This window comes from Lepisosteus platostomus, chromosome 3, assembly GCF_059453375.1.
Source record: "Lepisosteus platostomus isolate fLepPlt1 chromosome 3, fLepPlt1.hap1, whole genome shotgun sequence".
NCBI lineage: Eukaryota > Metazoa > Chordata > Actinopteri > Semionotiformes > Lepisosteidae > Lepisosteus > Lepisosteus platostomus.
Window position 1 is genome coordinate 58,975,755 of NC_142613.1, and position 14,416 is coordinate 58,990,170.

The 14,416-nt window shown below is 35.8% G+C and overlaps 1 protein-coding gene across 4 annotated transcripts in view; it reads left to right on the top strand.

Moving 5' to 3' along the window:
• The window catches only part of efr3ba (EFR3 homolog Ba (S. cerevisiae)), a 59,729-nt gene extending 45,730 nt beyond the window's left edge, over positions 1-13,999 (top strand). For all 4 annotated transcript variants that reach the window (XM_088626213.1, XM_088626212.1, XM_088626214.1 and 1 more), the window contains 12 exons: positions 3,333-3,384; positions 4,650-4,822; positions 5,586-5,661; positions 5,968-6,129; positions 7,040-7,171; positions 7,260-7,327; positions 7,813-7,940; positions 8,387-8,478; positions 8,948-8,996; positions 11,820-11,926; positions 12,908-12,957; positions 13,617-13,999. In XM_088626213.1, the coding sequence (XP_088482339.1) occupies positions 3,333-3,384; positions 4,650-4,822; positions 5,586-5,661; positions 5,968-6,129; positions 7,040-7,171; positions 7,260-7,327; positions 7,813-7,940; positions 8,387-8,478; positions 8,948-8,996; positions 11,820-11,926; positions 12,908-12,957; positions 13,617-13,722 (1,195 nt within the window). In that variant the 3' untranslated portion in view covers positions 13,723-13,999. The remainder of the gene's footprint in view (positions 1-3,332; positions 3,385-4,649; positions 4,823-5,585; positions 5,662-5,967; positions 6,130-7,039; positions 7,172-7,259; positions 7,328-7,812; positions 7,941-8,386; positions 8,479-8,947; positions 8,997-11,819; positions 11,927-12,907; positions 12,958-13,616) is intronic.
• The last annotated feature ends 417 nt before the right edge of the window (positions 14,000-14,416 follow it).

A 14,416-nucleotide genomic window follows, 5' to 3' on the forward strand; every position in this document is an offset into this window, starting at 1 on the left:
AAAATCAACACGCTACATACCCGTGTAAACATTGCCTATAATATTAAAAAAACAGATGTGAGATTGTCAATGTGATGAAGATTGATGTTAATTTATTCATGCCCATAAAGCCCGTATAATTCCTATATATTTTCTGTTGCACATGGTCAGGATTTACACAGTGTTGAACACAAAAGGGAAGTAAGAGAGGCTAGGAGGTTCTATTCTTTTCATCAGGAAGCTCCTAGCTGTAATGGAAGGAAGCACGTCAGGAAATATTAATGTTTAATGAGTTCAGATCCAGCAGTATATTTAGATACCTTTGCAAGGTTAAATTCTAAAGTTGTATCTAGGCCTACAGTACAATGACATCATGACACGATACACTCTTGGAAAATGTGACCTATTAGGACACTCTTTAGCTGAAGACATTCTTTTGTTTAAATAATATATTTTTTCGATTTCAAGTTATTTTAAGTTAGTTGTTTTAGTAGTATGATTGAGTACATTAAAGAACTAAAAATATAATTTAAGTAGATTCCTTTTTTCTCTCTCTCTACTTTTCTAGTCTCTTTAGGCTGTTTCTTTTGATCAATATTTTTTGTATCTTTCTCTTTTTAAAACTCAGAAAAGTCTTCTAATTCTGAATCAAAGATCTGGTTCAAGGCTTTTACTCTGCTTCGTGAATTAAGGAGAAAAATAGCTACAGCTCTTTGCTGACTCCCAGTATGGTGATTGCAGTTCTTTTCTTTTTTCTTCAGTGCTGAAGAGTGCACATAGAATCAAAGTCTCATTCTTTTTATTTAACAAGAGTTTTATCTGAGTAGCAAGAGCCGTTGAAAGCTAGACTTAAAAGATTGAATCAAGGTGACTTATTAAAGGATAGTTTTGTTGATGACATTTAGGACTCCTTTTAAAAATCATACATAAGTCAGAGAAATAGAAGTTGAGTGAAAGGCTCAGTCCATTCTCAGTTCTTAATTTACTTTTATGAACTGAAATGTTGAAGAACCTTTCAAGATTGCAGGATAGTAATTCAGCAGAAAAATGTTTAAAAATCGAAAATTATCCTTTGGTCTTCCAAAAAAACATCTAGTCTATTTTCTGAACTGTATGCTTTATCATTCATCTTTTATTCTGCTTCGTCCTTGCTTTATGCTTAATCCTTTATCTGTTTATTCTATGGAATCAAAACAGTTTTCTAGCTTAATTAGTCTTGCTGTCATTGTTTTGAACATTTTCAACTTTGCATCTTGCACATCTGTGCAAATCATCTGTAAATTGTGCACAAGTTTTGTAACTGATTGTGAGGAGTAACTAGAAGTTATTAATGGCCTGTGAATATTATCTTAAGTCTTAGAAATTACTTAACCATAGTTTTTGTGTACTATTTACTTCAGTACCATACCATGGTACTTTTAAGTGTTATTAATGTATAGCATGTACATGCAAAGTTATTCACCCTCCTTGAAAAACATTTTGTTGCTGTTTGAGCTTGAAATTATGACCGTTTCAAATAGGACATCATACTTAATAGTCTCTTTACTCAAAACGTTTAAAACCATAAAATGCCGACACTCTGTAAATACATTTCCAAATACGTTATTCAGTCCCTTTGCTACTCAAATCCCTAAACCATTTCACTTGGAAAAGAAAAGTTTCAAAGGTCACAAACTTAGTATAAAGGTCTCTGTGTACAATATGAATCAAATTGATTTAACTTAACTTCAGAGTAAATGGCATCCTCTTAATGAGCCTTGTTAACAAATGTTAATCAACATAATGAATTTACCCATGTCATGTCTGTTAAACAAAATTGTCAGCACACCTGCTGCAGAAAATATATTATTTTTTATGATAAGAACTATGGGAATTTATTAAAGTTTCTGAATATATAAATGAACAATCTGACACATTTGCATATTTCTGTATTGAGACCAGCATTTCAAAATGCAAGGTTTTAAACATTATATTTTGAATTATATTTAGTAAAATTATATGCAAACCGTATTAAGAATATTAGTTTTTAATTTTAAAAAACATAATCATAATTAATTGCTGAAAATGCAATACCCTAATTATAGTCCAGCTAGGGAGTTTCAGCGACTTTACCATCTATGTAAATTGCAGTTAACTCTGCAAAAGAGATATTCTCCTAATGCTTTTAATTGCAAATTGTTTAAAATATTTGGTAATCAAAGTATATATCTAAGGAAGGTAGTCTTCCTACCCAGGGAATGTCCATTTTTTATTCAGTCAAAACATTAGCTTCTAGCTTCAGTTTTTAGTTTTGCTTTATGGAGTTTGCACTTTTAATATTAAATATTGTTGCAGAAAAATATACGTGGTATTGTGCAGAAATGGAAATCACACAATCTGCTTCTTTTCTAGAAGACTTTTATAAATGTGAATGAATGAGCTTTTTATGAATGAGCTGAATGCGATTTCATGGAGATATAGGTGTGATAGAATAATAATAAATAATTCAGCAGGGTCTCCTTAATTGCGAATTTAACTTTCGCAAATTTGCTCATTCACTAGTCGGTCTGGCCAATGGGGATAGGAGAAGAGCAGAATGGGATGAAACTGAGCCAAGGGTTATTATGCGCAACTTTTAAATTAGCTACGTGACTGACTAGGATTGTGCGACAAATCTAGCTAGTGAGTGAGCCTCTCTCTGCCCCCAGCTCAAGTACCCACGACTCAGCATCCGCATCTCAGTGTGGTCTTTTTGTCTGTTTTTGTATTGTAATGAATGCACCTCCTTCTGTGTCAGCAGCAGGGGAAATGACAGGCTGACCATGACTTAACAGGCTCACTGACAGCGCAGACATCCACTCAATGCAGGGCATTCATGTTTTTTCTTTATTTTAGCTGAATCCAATTGTTTTAGTTAATGTCAATGTTATTTTTACGAACCTAAAGCAAATGCATTAGTACTTTAACTATCATGAAAAGGATGGTTATGTATGTCTTTTAATATACTGTAGTAGATTAATTGATGGTATACAGTAGGTGTGGAATTGGTTATATCGGTTATTGGTGAGTGTTTAGTGGAGAAATATATGTTGAAACTCCACTGTAGTTTACTCAGTGTTGCCCTGCTCAGCCATTGTTTTTTTTTTGTTTTAATTTTTATTGCCTTTTAATATTAAAATCTTCATATTTCACTGCTAGTTTTTCAAATAATCTATTTTATTATTGATAAATAGTACATTAGTATAATTACCCACATGCAATATACAATTTTTCCATTTGCTGAGGTCCTAGTTTCATCTAAATATAGCAGATGACTAAAAATGGGTCCATGACAACTTCCGTATCTTAATATTTTTTCTTGTTACTCTTCCCAGGTTTGAAGGTAGCAGAATGATCCAAGTCATGCTGCTAAAATCACTATTACAGGTGAGAAACTTTTACCTTTGTGGTTTGTAGCATTCATGGTACTGTATTTTCTTGCACTAAGTACTGGGTGACCAATAACAGTTGTTCGTAGACATTATATCGATTTATTGTAAAGCTTATACATTAGGGCATTATTAGTGTCATTACCCTAATATCCCCAAAATATTACGTCCTTCCTTTCAGAGGTTTCTATTTGTATGAAAATACAAAATAAAATCAGAGACTTGAATTAAATGTTTGCACAATTACCAATAGTGGCTGTGATGTTCAGTGCTTCTGATGTTGCGAGGTCAAACTGTAATCTCACCCTTCTGCTCTCTTATATATAAATACTTGCTTGCTATTCATAAATCTGCACATATCTTTTCCACCACTCAGTGTTGCATTGCATACCAAATAACTTAATCAAACAAAGCTCATGCATAATATGTGTTTCTGATTCACTCTGAGCTACAGAGCTCGTTCTCTGATTAGTTCTGATTAGTTCTTGTGAAACTTTGTATATCTGAACTAACTTGCTCAAGCAAAGCTCATGATCCAATAGCTTCATCATTAAATAATTTTATGTCAGTTTTGAGGTTCTTTTAATTTATTTTTGGGCTGTGATAGCTCTGACCTTTTGCCCAGGGCTGTCATAAAGTATTAAGTACACTGTCCCTTTGTATTCATGTGTTAATTTCATTGTAATTAGGATTTGACTGATCAACTGAAATGAGACTTTAACTTAACTTAACTTTCACAGGTTTAGTTGTATCAGTCCAAGATCAGAGAGGTTCCAAAAATTTCAAGATTTTGTTCAAAATGTTCAAACTAATTCAGGTTGGCATAGTGATGTGGATTTTCTAGAGAGTCCCTTTTACACAGAGTTTGCATGTTTTTCCTGTGTTGATTTTGCTTGGCTCTTCAATTTTCTCTTGTATTTCAAAGACGTACTGTACTATCTAGGATAATTGGTACTGCTGAATTTCCCATGTGTGCATGAGTGCCCTAAGATAGACAGGTGTTGTGTGATTGAGTGCAGTCCCTAAGACCCTTATCAGGAATTAGTGCCTTTCAAATAATGGATAGATGTCAATGTATAACTAGAGTTATAACTGTAGTTGGTGTGGATTCAACTGAAGAAGTGGTATCTTATAAAAAAATGTCCATGAACTTTTGTACAATTATTTTTGGTGAAAGCAAGTTAAGGGCAACCTCCCTCCTCAACATGATGTAGCTGAGCCCCAGTTTCTTCCTGATGGCCCTGATGACTTCACTCTCCACAGGTGACCACAGGCTTCCAGACCACCAACATGCTTACAGCTCTTCCCAGCTCCTTCCTGGACCCCCTGCTTTCCTTCACGCTCATGGAGGATGCAGAAATACGATTGCTGGTGTTGGAGATCCTGGTCAGCCTCATCGATCGCCATGATAACTGTCCAAAGTTCTCCACAATCAGGTGAGTAAACTTCACTGCTGTTCCTTCATCTTCTTGCTACCCCTGGAATCTGGTAGGAGTGTAGTTTCATCAGGAAATGCAAAGGCAGGGATTAATTAAAATGTTTAACTTCTCTTCAAGATATGCATTCATAAAGACAATTTCTAATCACCTTGGTCATGGTCTTTTTTTACTGGAATTTTATAGTGATTTGATATAATCGGTTTATATATTAGATATCTATATCAATCTATCTATATTAGATTTTTGGATCAAATTTTATTTGTTTCGTTATTCAGTTAATAAAAAGGATTTTTTAAAGGTGAGCAAGTGGGAGGAACATGGAAATGCATTGAAAACGTTAAAACGTTAGGCAAGGGGTACATTTTATACAGAGGTTTGTGGGAGTCTGGAACATTTTTCTAAAGCACATGCTCCAGCCTCTTTCAAGAAACTTCTAAATGAGATTCTCAGGTCAATTAGCTATGAGGAAACAAATGAACTAGGTGACCTAAATAGCAAGCTATAACCTTTATTATGTTCTTGTTTTAGTTTCTTTCACAGTCACATTTATTAATTGAAAGATTCAATGTATGATTTAAAGCAACAAAAAATATTTAAAGCATTTGCCATTATTAATTTAGTCTTCCAGAATTTTGTTTTTAAGCCCTTCTTGTGAAGTATTGAAAACTTTTCCTCTCAAATCGGAGGAATGTTCTTAAGCTGTTACCCCTATGTGTCCACAGTGGTACTGTAATTAAATGTACTGTGTTTTTGTATGCAGCATCATATCTGATATCTCCGTGCTGAAGCTGAAAGTGGACAAGTGTTCACGTCAGGACAACCTCTTCATGAAAAAGGTTCAACTTAATTTGAGATATTTTGGCCTTAAAAATGTTATAAGGACACCTCATGTCCGTTGTTGGCAATATATTTGGAACACAGATAATCAGACCATGTTCCAATCATAGATCTTAAACAAGACAGCAGAGCTTATAGAACCTATTTTATTTCATAATTGTAATCATAATTGTCAAAAGCTTTTCAAGTGAAACGCAGAAGTTTAAAAAGTGGGTGAATTTTATGAATTCATGGAGCATTGTGTTCTTTTGTTGGGTGGAAGGTTGCCTACTTGTAACTGACTTTGTTACATCTACCTGTTACAGCACTCGCAGCAGCTCTACAGACACATCTACTTGGCCTGTAAGGAGGAGAACAGTGGGCGGCCGCACTTTGAGACTTTGTATACCCTCCTGGCACTCATCAGCATGGAGCTTGCCAATGAGGAAGTAGTGGTGGACTTGATCAGACTTGCCCTTGCCATGCAGGTATGTCGCATGCCACTGAGTAACACTGTCCTCTGGCGTTACACTGTCCTCTGGCACTGTGACTGGCGTTATCAGCGTCATTTGCTTTAGTCACAAAGGGTCAATAGCTGATCAGCATTATGCGTTTGCTTAGAGTGAACTAAAGTACCAATAATAATTTTATCAGAGCTGTAATATTTAATGTATGTGTTAATTGCGTTCATTTATTTAAGAAAGTTATCAAGCAAATTAAAAAGTCACCCTCTCAAATCCTTTGAGGGATTATGGAGCCAAGGAGTCAATGGCGTCATAATGAAAGATTCTTGTGTTTTAATTAGCTTGTATGTTTTATTAATCTGTTCCCACTCATTCTATCTCTGTCCTGAGAATTTCATTTACTTGAAAATTTTAATATGTCCACCACATAGCTTCCTGCTACTTACTAGAGAAAAGTTTTTGATGTTAAAAACTCTCCTTGGGTAGCCTCTCAGTCTTGGGTAAGCTGAGTTCAGTGATTGCAGGTTTAAGCCTGGGTCACTATCCGACTGATCGAGATTTCCTCAGTCGGCAGTGCACGATTGGCTGAGCTGCCAAAGAGAGTAATGTGGGATTGGTCAGCCAGGGCTGTCAGTGACACAGCAAGCCCTGTAGCCTCCCGGATGCATGCAGGTACAGTATGTGGTGCTGAACATTTGATATAGGGGTGTGGTACCTGTGAGGTGTTAAAAGAATGGATTGAAGATGGGAGGTTTGTGCACACATCTCAGTCTCCCCTTTGTGTGGTCAGGGGGTTCATAGCAAAAACACACAATTGCCTTTTGAACACTTAATGTGTATGACAAAAATTGGTAACTGGAAATTCTAATTCGAATTCTCTTTGGTAGAGCTTTACATGTATTTGTTTGAGTTATCAATTGATTTTGTATTCTAGGACCTGGCTCTAAACAATGAGGACAGTCTTCCAGTCTACAATCGATGTGCTGTCCATGCCCTCTCTGCAGCTTACTTGAACCTCATATGTCAACTCACTACTGTCCCCGCCTTCTGTCAGCATGTCCATGAGGTCAGTTCTGTGTCAGTCTGTGAAAAGATGGTCTAGATGTTTTTGTTCTGTTGTGTGTGTCTTTCATTCTGTTCCATCTGCTTTGCAGGTAATTGAAATGCGTCAGAAGGAGACTCCTTACTTGCTGCCAGAGGATGTGTTCGTTGAGAAACCCAGGTATGACATGTCTCCTAAGTAAAGAGGCAGAAGCTTTGCTAGAGCTCAGTGAGTTTGAGTTGACAAGATTATCAAGGCAGTATTTTGAGCTTTCTCAATGGAAAATAAAAATAGATCTGAGGAAAACATACTCGGTAAAGAATATATATTTGGAAAAAACAGCTATTCGAAATTAAAAATAAATAGTTCAAAATAAATTATTCTTACCATGTTCTGGGAAAATGCTACCCAGCCATGTGGTTGTAGTAGATACTTTGGCTTCTTTCAAGAAACATGAAATCCTCAGATACATTAACTGCTTACTATCAAAAGGGCTAGATAAGCCTAATGTCTCCTCTCATTTCTAGCTTCATGTTTTTCTGTTAATAGGTTAGAATGGCAGGCACTGTTATTAAGACTAATTTTTTAATTTATTCCTTCAAAATTAAATTTCTTGAATTTGAATCATTCATGAGGTCTTTGCTGCTTTATGATTCTTCCCTCAGGATCCCAAAGTTACTGGATAAGCTGGAGGGAGAAGTCCTGTTTCTTCAAAGCAAAATCACTGAAGTGCTGGGAGGCAGTGGGTACAACACAGACAGACTAGCCACGCCATATATACCCCAGCTTACAGGTTGGATCACAGATCCTTTTTGTTGTCTTTTAATGTAATGTCTTTTAATCTAAGTCCAACTTTTCAAAAAAGATCTGTGGGGGAAAATGTTATGAAGTGTTCAGGAAGTAAACCCTTGGATAGATAGCAAAACATTACTCATCTAAACTAATATATGCAGAAATTCCTTTCTGGATAGGGTTGTGATAGGGTTTATGATTATGGTTATCTGAATTTCCAAGAAATTTAAAGAAAACTGAGCTATGTTCAGGAAACAGAAATAATGGCTCTTTGCCACTTTTAACCTCTTTGCTTAGGAGTTTTTAAATATTCATCTTTATACACAAATCCTAATACACTAAAACCAATTACATTAGTGCAGGGTGTGATTTTTTTCACTTTCACTTGTGCATGTTTTAGTTAGGTGTGCTGTGGCCTCAGTTGTCCTGTTGTGTCATGTAACCTAGATGAGGATCGACTCTCGAAGAGAAAAAGCATTGGGGAGACCATCTCATTGCAAGTTGAGGTGGAGTCCAGAAACAGCCCAGAGAAAGAGGAGGTGAGAACAACTATTCGGTTGGCTTTCTAACTTTAATGAATGTTTCTGGATTCGTCTATTGTCTAATAAAAGGTATCTCTGCTGAATTTACTATACTCGCTGAAGCAGTGCAATCTAGAGAAGAAGTGAGTCTAGGCATTATTCTGATGTCTGACAGTAGAGATGCTCTTGATGTTACTACGTTTTCATTAATAAATCATGTAAAACTGTGCCTTAGAACTGAATAATTTCCAAAAATATGATAGCAGAAACTGACTCATAAGGGTTAATATTAAACTTTTTCTACTAACGTCCTTTATAATATATTTTACAGACTACTTTAAATGAAATAAAAAGATTTTTGTATTTTGCTTGCTGAAAGCTGCTACAACAACTTCATTTTAATATTAAAATGCTTACATTGTGAGTCTTATTAAATTCTATATTATTACAGCATTTTGTGCTCATATTGTTTAACATGTTTTTGCAGAGAACTCCTGCAGAGGAGATAACATTTGAAACACTAAAGAAGGCCATTGGTGAGTTAATGTATTTAAAAATGTCCATTATCTCTTTAAATTTGAGGAACTGGCAAACAGCAGGGCATAAATGATAAGTATTTTACCCAAAGTCTTGCATACTCCAATTGAAACTGAATGTTTCTTACTGAGGTTATATATTGTTTGAAGGCTCATGTGTTTTTGTAAGAATATAAGTTGACTAAGAGGTAAATATTGATTTGCACAGAAAGTTTGCATTGACCTGGTTATTTTATCTATATCTTTAATCTATGGCCCATTTATCTATGAACTCTATATCCTAACATTTTGTTTATTTTTGCTTACTCTCATGTAAGAAATGTATTTTCCTAGAATTTTATATTCTTTGTGCTACCTTCATTACAAAACTCCCGTTTGAGCATTCTATATCTGTAATGTCCGCTTCCTATCCATTTACCAATTCATAAACCAAAGAACTACACTGAATGTCTGTCACCTGAGATTAGAAAATTAATCTTTTGAAAGAAACTTGATCAAAATCCTTCTGAAAATCTACATATGCTATATCGTGTACTCTGTATTACCGAATGTTGCTTGTTTTTACCATGTTATTTAAGACCTACCCCAGACAAGTGCAGCTCTCCCTGCTCCTCCCAGCATTCAATCCCGGTTGCTCACAAACTCTGAATGCACAATGTCACTCCAATTTGGTGATGTCGCTTTTGTTACTGGTTCAGTGCATGAGCCTTCATACACTTGCATGCAATAGATGTACTTTTAAGTTTTACTGGTTTGTAACTAAAGTTTTGTCACCTTTTTGTGGATGGATGTGCTACACTAGCAAATTTCCAGTCACTTGGTTTTACCCCTGTGACTGTTGGAAAAGTTGTTAATGGCATATGAAGGAGATATTTTGGTTTTTGTATGTACAATTGGTAGAATACTATCACTTCCTAGATATTGGTTAATCTAAAATGTTTCTTGTGTGTGAAACTCTTTTGCCTTTTCTGTGCAAATACTATTTAATACCAGAACTTGTCCTTCCCCAGCCTGAGGAATGTTGTATGGGATTTGCAAGTTCTCCATGTATTCTCATGTTTTTTTGACACGTCTCAGCGACATTTCGGCTGGGTTTGATCTGCTACATTTTCCCTTTCTCTGTGGCCTTGTGCTGGAGTGGCACCCTTTCCAACTGGAAATTAGCTCCTCACACCCTGGGATAGGTTTGGGGTTGCTGTGACTGTCACCAAGATAAGTGGATTTCTGATAAGGAATGGACAGATGAATATACATGGTTTATATCTGGATATAGTTTATGTACGGATGAACAAAATAAATGCAACACTCAGGCCTAAAGGATAGCCAAATATTTTAACAGTATATCACACTCACAGAAAATGTGTACAAAAATGAAGTGTTCAGTATCTCTCAAAATAAAAATATTACATAGTAGTTGGTTGTGACCTTCCTCTGTATTAACTCAATGCTGACAGTGTTGATGCATAAATCTAGTCCGACTATTGATAACAGTCTAGCAGATCTAGCAGTGTAGTTTCCTGTTGATGGAGAATTGGTCACACAGGTCATACTGCATATTGGAATCATTACAGGAGTAAAAAGGTAATCCTCACAATAATTTTATGTTGTTTTCTTGACATTTTCTATGTTATACTTGATAGGAGGATTACCCTCTATCTGTATTAAAATAATTCTTGTGTCAAGGAAACCACAGACACAAGAGCATTGTCACACTGTTGGTTTGAAAAGTGTAACAACAAACATTCACCACATCTCATCAAGTCTGCCTCTAGCAACAATATGATCTTCATTACTGAAGTAGATGGTTATCATGTAATGAAATAGAGGTGTGAATGATTGAGTAAAGGGAGGTTAAAACCTTTGTCTTGTCCAATAAAAGTTGTACTTAGGAATATTTTTTTCTCAGAAACAGATGCTGAACAAATATTATTTTTCTTTTCAAAATAGTGTATCACTAAAAATGAGACAACAGTCCCTTTGCTTAAGGCCTAGGGCACAGTCTCTTCAGTGCTCAGATTACTACAATCCTGACCTGCAATGAAGGAGGAGCACAAATGGCTTCCGTTTTGTTTTTTCTACTACCATCTTCTCTTTGTTTCTCTATGTTCTTTATATCCTGTCTTAGGGCCTGTTTTGCCTAGTCTCATCCCCTATGAAGACTGACTTAATGATTTTACTGCAGTTAATTTAGTCCTAGTTAGAATTTAGTACAATGTTTGTCCACCTGGTTCCTTGGCCGGATTCCATGTTCCTTGTGACTGCCTTAAGTGGGACAGTTTGCAAAACACTCTTAGGACTGCCCATTGTTTCAGTTTACAAATTTAAATATTTTGATATCACTCACATGCTTTTTTCTTTTCGTGTGTTTTTTTAATTAAATTACTTGGCTTGAGGGATGGCAGAGTGATGCAGTGGTTAATATTGCTGTTTAACAGCTCTGAGGCCCTGGATTAAATTCTGGACACAGTATGTGTGAAGTTGGAATGTTCTCCCTGTATTTATGTGGGTTTTGATAAATGCTTTGGTTTCCTCCCGCAGTCCAAAAACATAATAATATACTAGTTGGCTTCTGGAAAAAGTGGTTCTGGTGTGACTGTGTGTCTGTGGCTCCCCTACAAACCTTTATTGGATAAATCAGTTCGAAAATGGATGGAATTTGAGTTCAGTATTTCGTTATCTCTGTACTAATACTCCAACAAACAACAAAATTGAATGTTCTTGAATTTCCGTCTTGCATTATTATTTACGTATTTGATACATACAGTACATTCTTTTTTCTAGGTATTCACAAGTCTTTAAAGCACTTTGTTGTCTCCTTTGCAGTGGACAGTGTAGGAATGGAAGAACAGGAGAGGGAACGAAGAAGGCAGGTGGTAGAGAAGTTCCAAAAAGCCCCCTTTGAGGAAATAGCTGCCCATTGTGGTGCTCGGGTGAGGATTAAGCTATGTAACTGTTTTATTTCTAAGAGGGCAGTACTGTATGTTCAGACAAAATGCCAAAGATGAACCGCATATCCCAGCAGGCAATGGAGATTGACTGGCCATACTCTGTCACCTGACTAATTGAACAAAGACAATTTGTTTCATTTAAATCAGGAACCACAGTCTACCAAATCACTGTTGACCTCTGCTAGGAGTTAGCACAGCCTGTTTTATTTGCTGCACTAGAGGCAGAAGGGGTAAGGAAGGAAGCAAGGAGGAAGGCAGGTCATTTTACATTGCATTCTGGGAAATGTGGTTTAGGAAAGAAGTGGCATCCGGTCTGAGGCTACAACCTCTTACATTCTTGTATAATAATAGCAACTGCTACCACTACGTTCATGAACCAGGTTTTATTAATGTTATCTTACTTTGTTAAAAAATGCAAAATAAAGACCGAACAGTGCTTAATTTATGAATACCCATCTGCTGTTATTATTTTTATTGTTATTGTTATTTAAAATGATATGTGATGGCTACAGTTCGGAATAAAACCACAGAAATATGTCCCCTAAAATATGTTAGATCTGGTAAAAACGTGAAATGTAAACATGCATTCAACATGTGCTCTATTTATCTTAGTTTAAATTGGCTTTCCTTAAATTATTGAATGCCAATTGTTGCATATCTTACCTTGCATGCTTTGAAATCCTGAGAGTCATGTCTTGGTTCCAGACATGCCACACGTTTAAGGAATGCACTTACTATAGAAGTGAATACAAACCAGGGAGCTCCAGAAATACACTATTGTAAACATCATCCTAGTTATGCTCCTGAAATCTTCGGCACAACATTAATAAAATGAATATAGTACCTAAAACTGTCAATCCTAGGTCTGAATTATTTTCTCTCACAATGTTGTTTCTGTGAATGTAATGCTATCACTCTCTGTCTTCTGAATTAGAATTAATACTATTTTTTATTCTTTTGCAGGCCACTTTATTGCAAAGCAAACTGAATCAGATCTTTGAGATTACCATCAGGTAGGTCAATGTGATACCGATTTTCATGTTCAATATAAATAAATGGGGCATTGACTACATTTCTGAAATTCCATTCTTTGCATGGTTTCACAAAGCCAGTGTTGACATAATAATACAACTACATCTGAGCTTACATTTCAGTAAAGTAAGCGTATTGTGCAGACATACTTATTTCTTTTTCTAGTGAGATTTATAATTAATGACACTAATATAGTCTAAACTATCTGCAGTTAGGTGAAAATATTTGAAACATACTTTACTTCCAAATCACACAATTCTGTTGGAATCAACATACCATCACCTCTTTGGTGGCATTAGGAAGTTTGTTGGTCTTTTGTATTTTGGTTAGTGGAATGCCTATTAAAAAAACCTGAAATGGTTTATCTTGCAAGTGGTGCTTTAACTTCTCCCATTTCAAATATTTTAAGAAAGTGTTTGTGGTATATAAACCAGTGATTTATATTGATCTTTAGTGATTATTGCATTGTCACTTTTACTTGGAATTCTGATTTGAAGCCAGCACCCATGACTGAAGGATTTCACTCACACGTCTGAAACTGTCATTGAAGTTTCAGAATATCATTCTGGAAGTCTGGAAGTCATATATTTAATAGAATAAATGTTTTGAGTGAAAAGGTTCTTTGTTTTCTTTATCCTAGGCCTCCTCCTAGCCCTTCAGGTACCATCAGTGCTGGGTATGGCCAGACACAGACTCGCTCGGTGCCAGTCTATGAGATGAAATTCCCAGACCTCTGTGTTTACTAAAAGCCTTGACCAATCAGTGGCCATCTTTCCCAAAAGCCAGAAATCCGAGAAGCAAGATTTTTGGATTTGCAGCACTACAGTCCATCAAGGAAGTTCCTCCCTGTTTTGTGGTTCCTCTTGTAGATAGGTGTTTCTTTAGTTGGGTTCACCTGGCATGAAGCTCATTCTCTATTTGCACTGTGAAATTTTTGGGACTGCAGTCACTGTCACACTGCTGCATGTGATATAGTCATGATGTGAAACACTGTGTCCCTTGGTAAAAAAAAAAGGATGAAAATATTTACATGAAAGAAGAATTACTGTCTGAAGCACTGAAAAAAAGACATAACTGATGTGATGAATTCTCTGACATGGTCCAAAAACTAAAGTTCAGCAATCCGTATATATAAATACCAGCCCTGGTTTTCAGCATTTGGAAGTTTTAATGGAAGCCTATAGTAGAGAAATAGGGCAATTAGAACATGTTTATCCAATGATTTCCTGTTCATTTTGTGTCTATAAAGTCTATAAGGATGGGTACTTTGTACTCGCAAAGTCTTTTCAGATGTAGATTGTAAACTCACTAGTCATGCCTAAAATATATAGAGATCATTTTAACATGTACTGTAAATTTTAAGGACATTTTAGATACTGTGAATGTTATAAAATCTAAGTAACAGTACATCTCCAAGTTGGCGTTATCTACAAAGTTTAA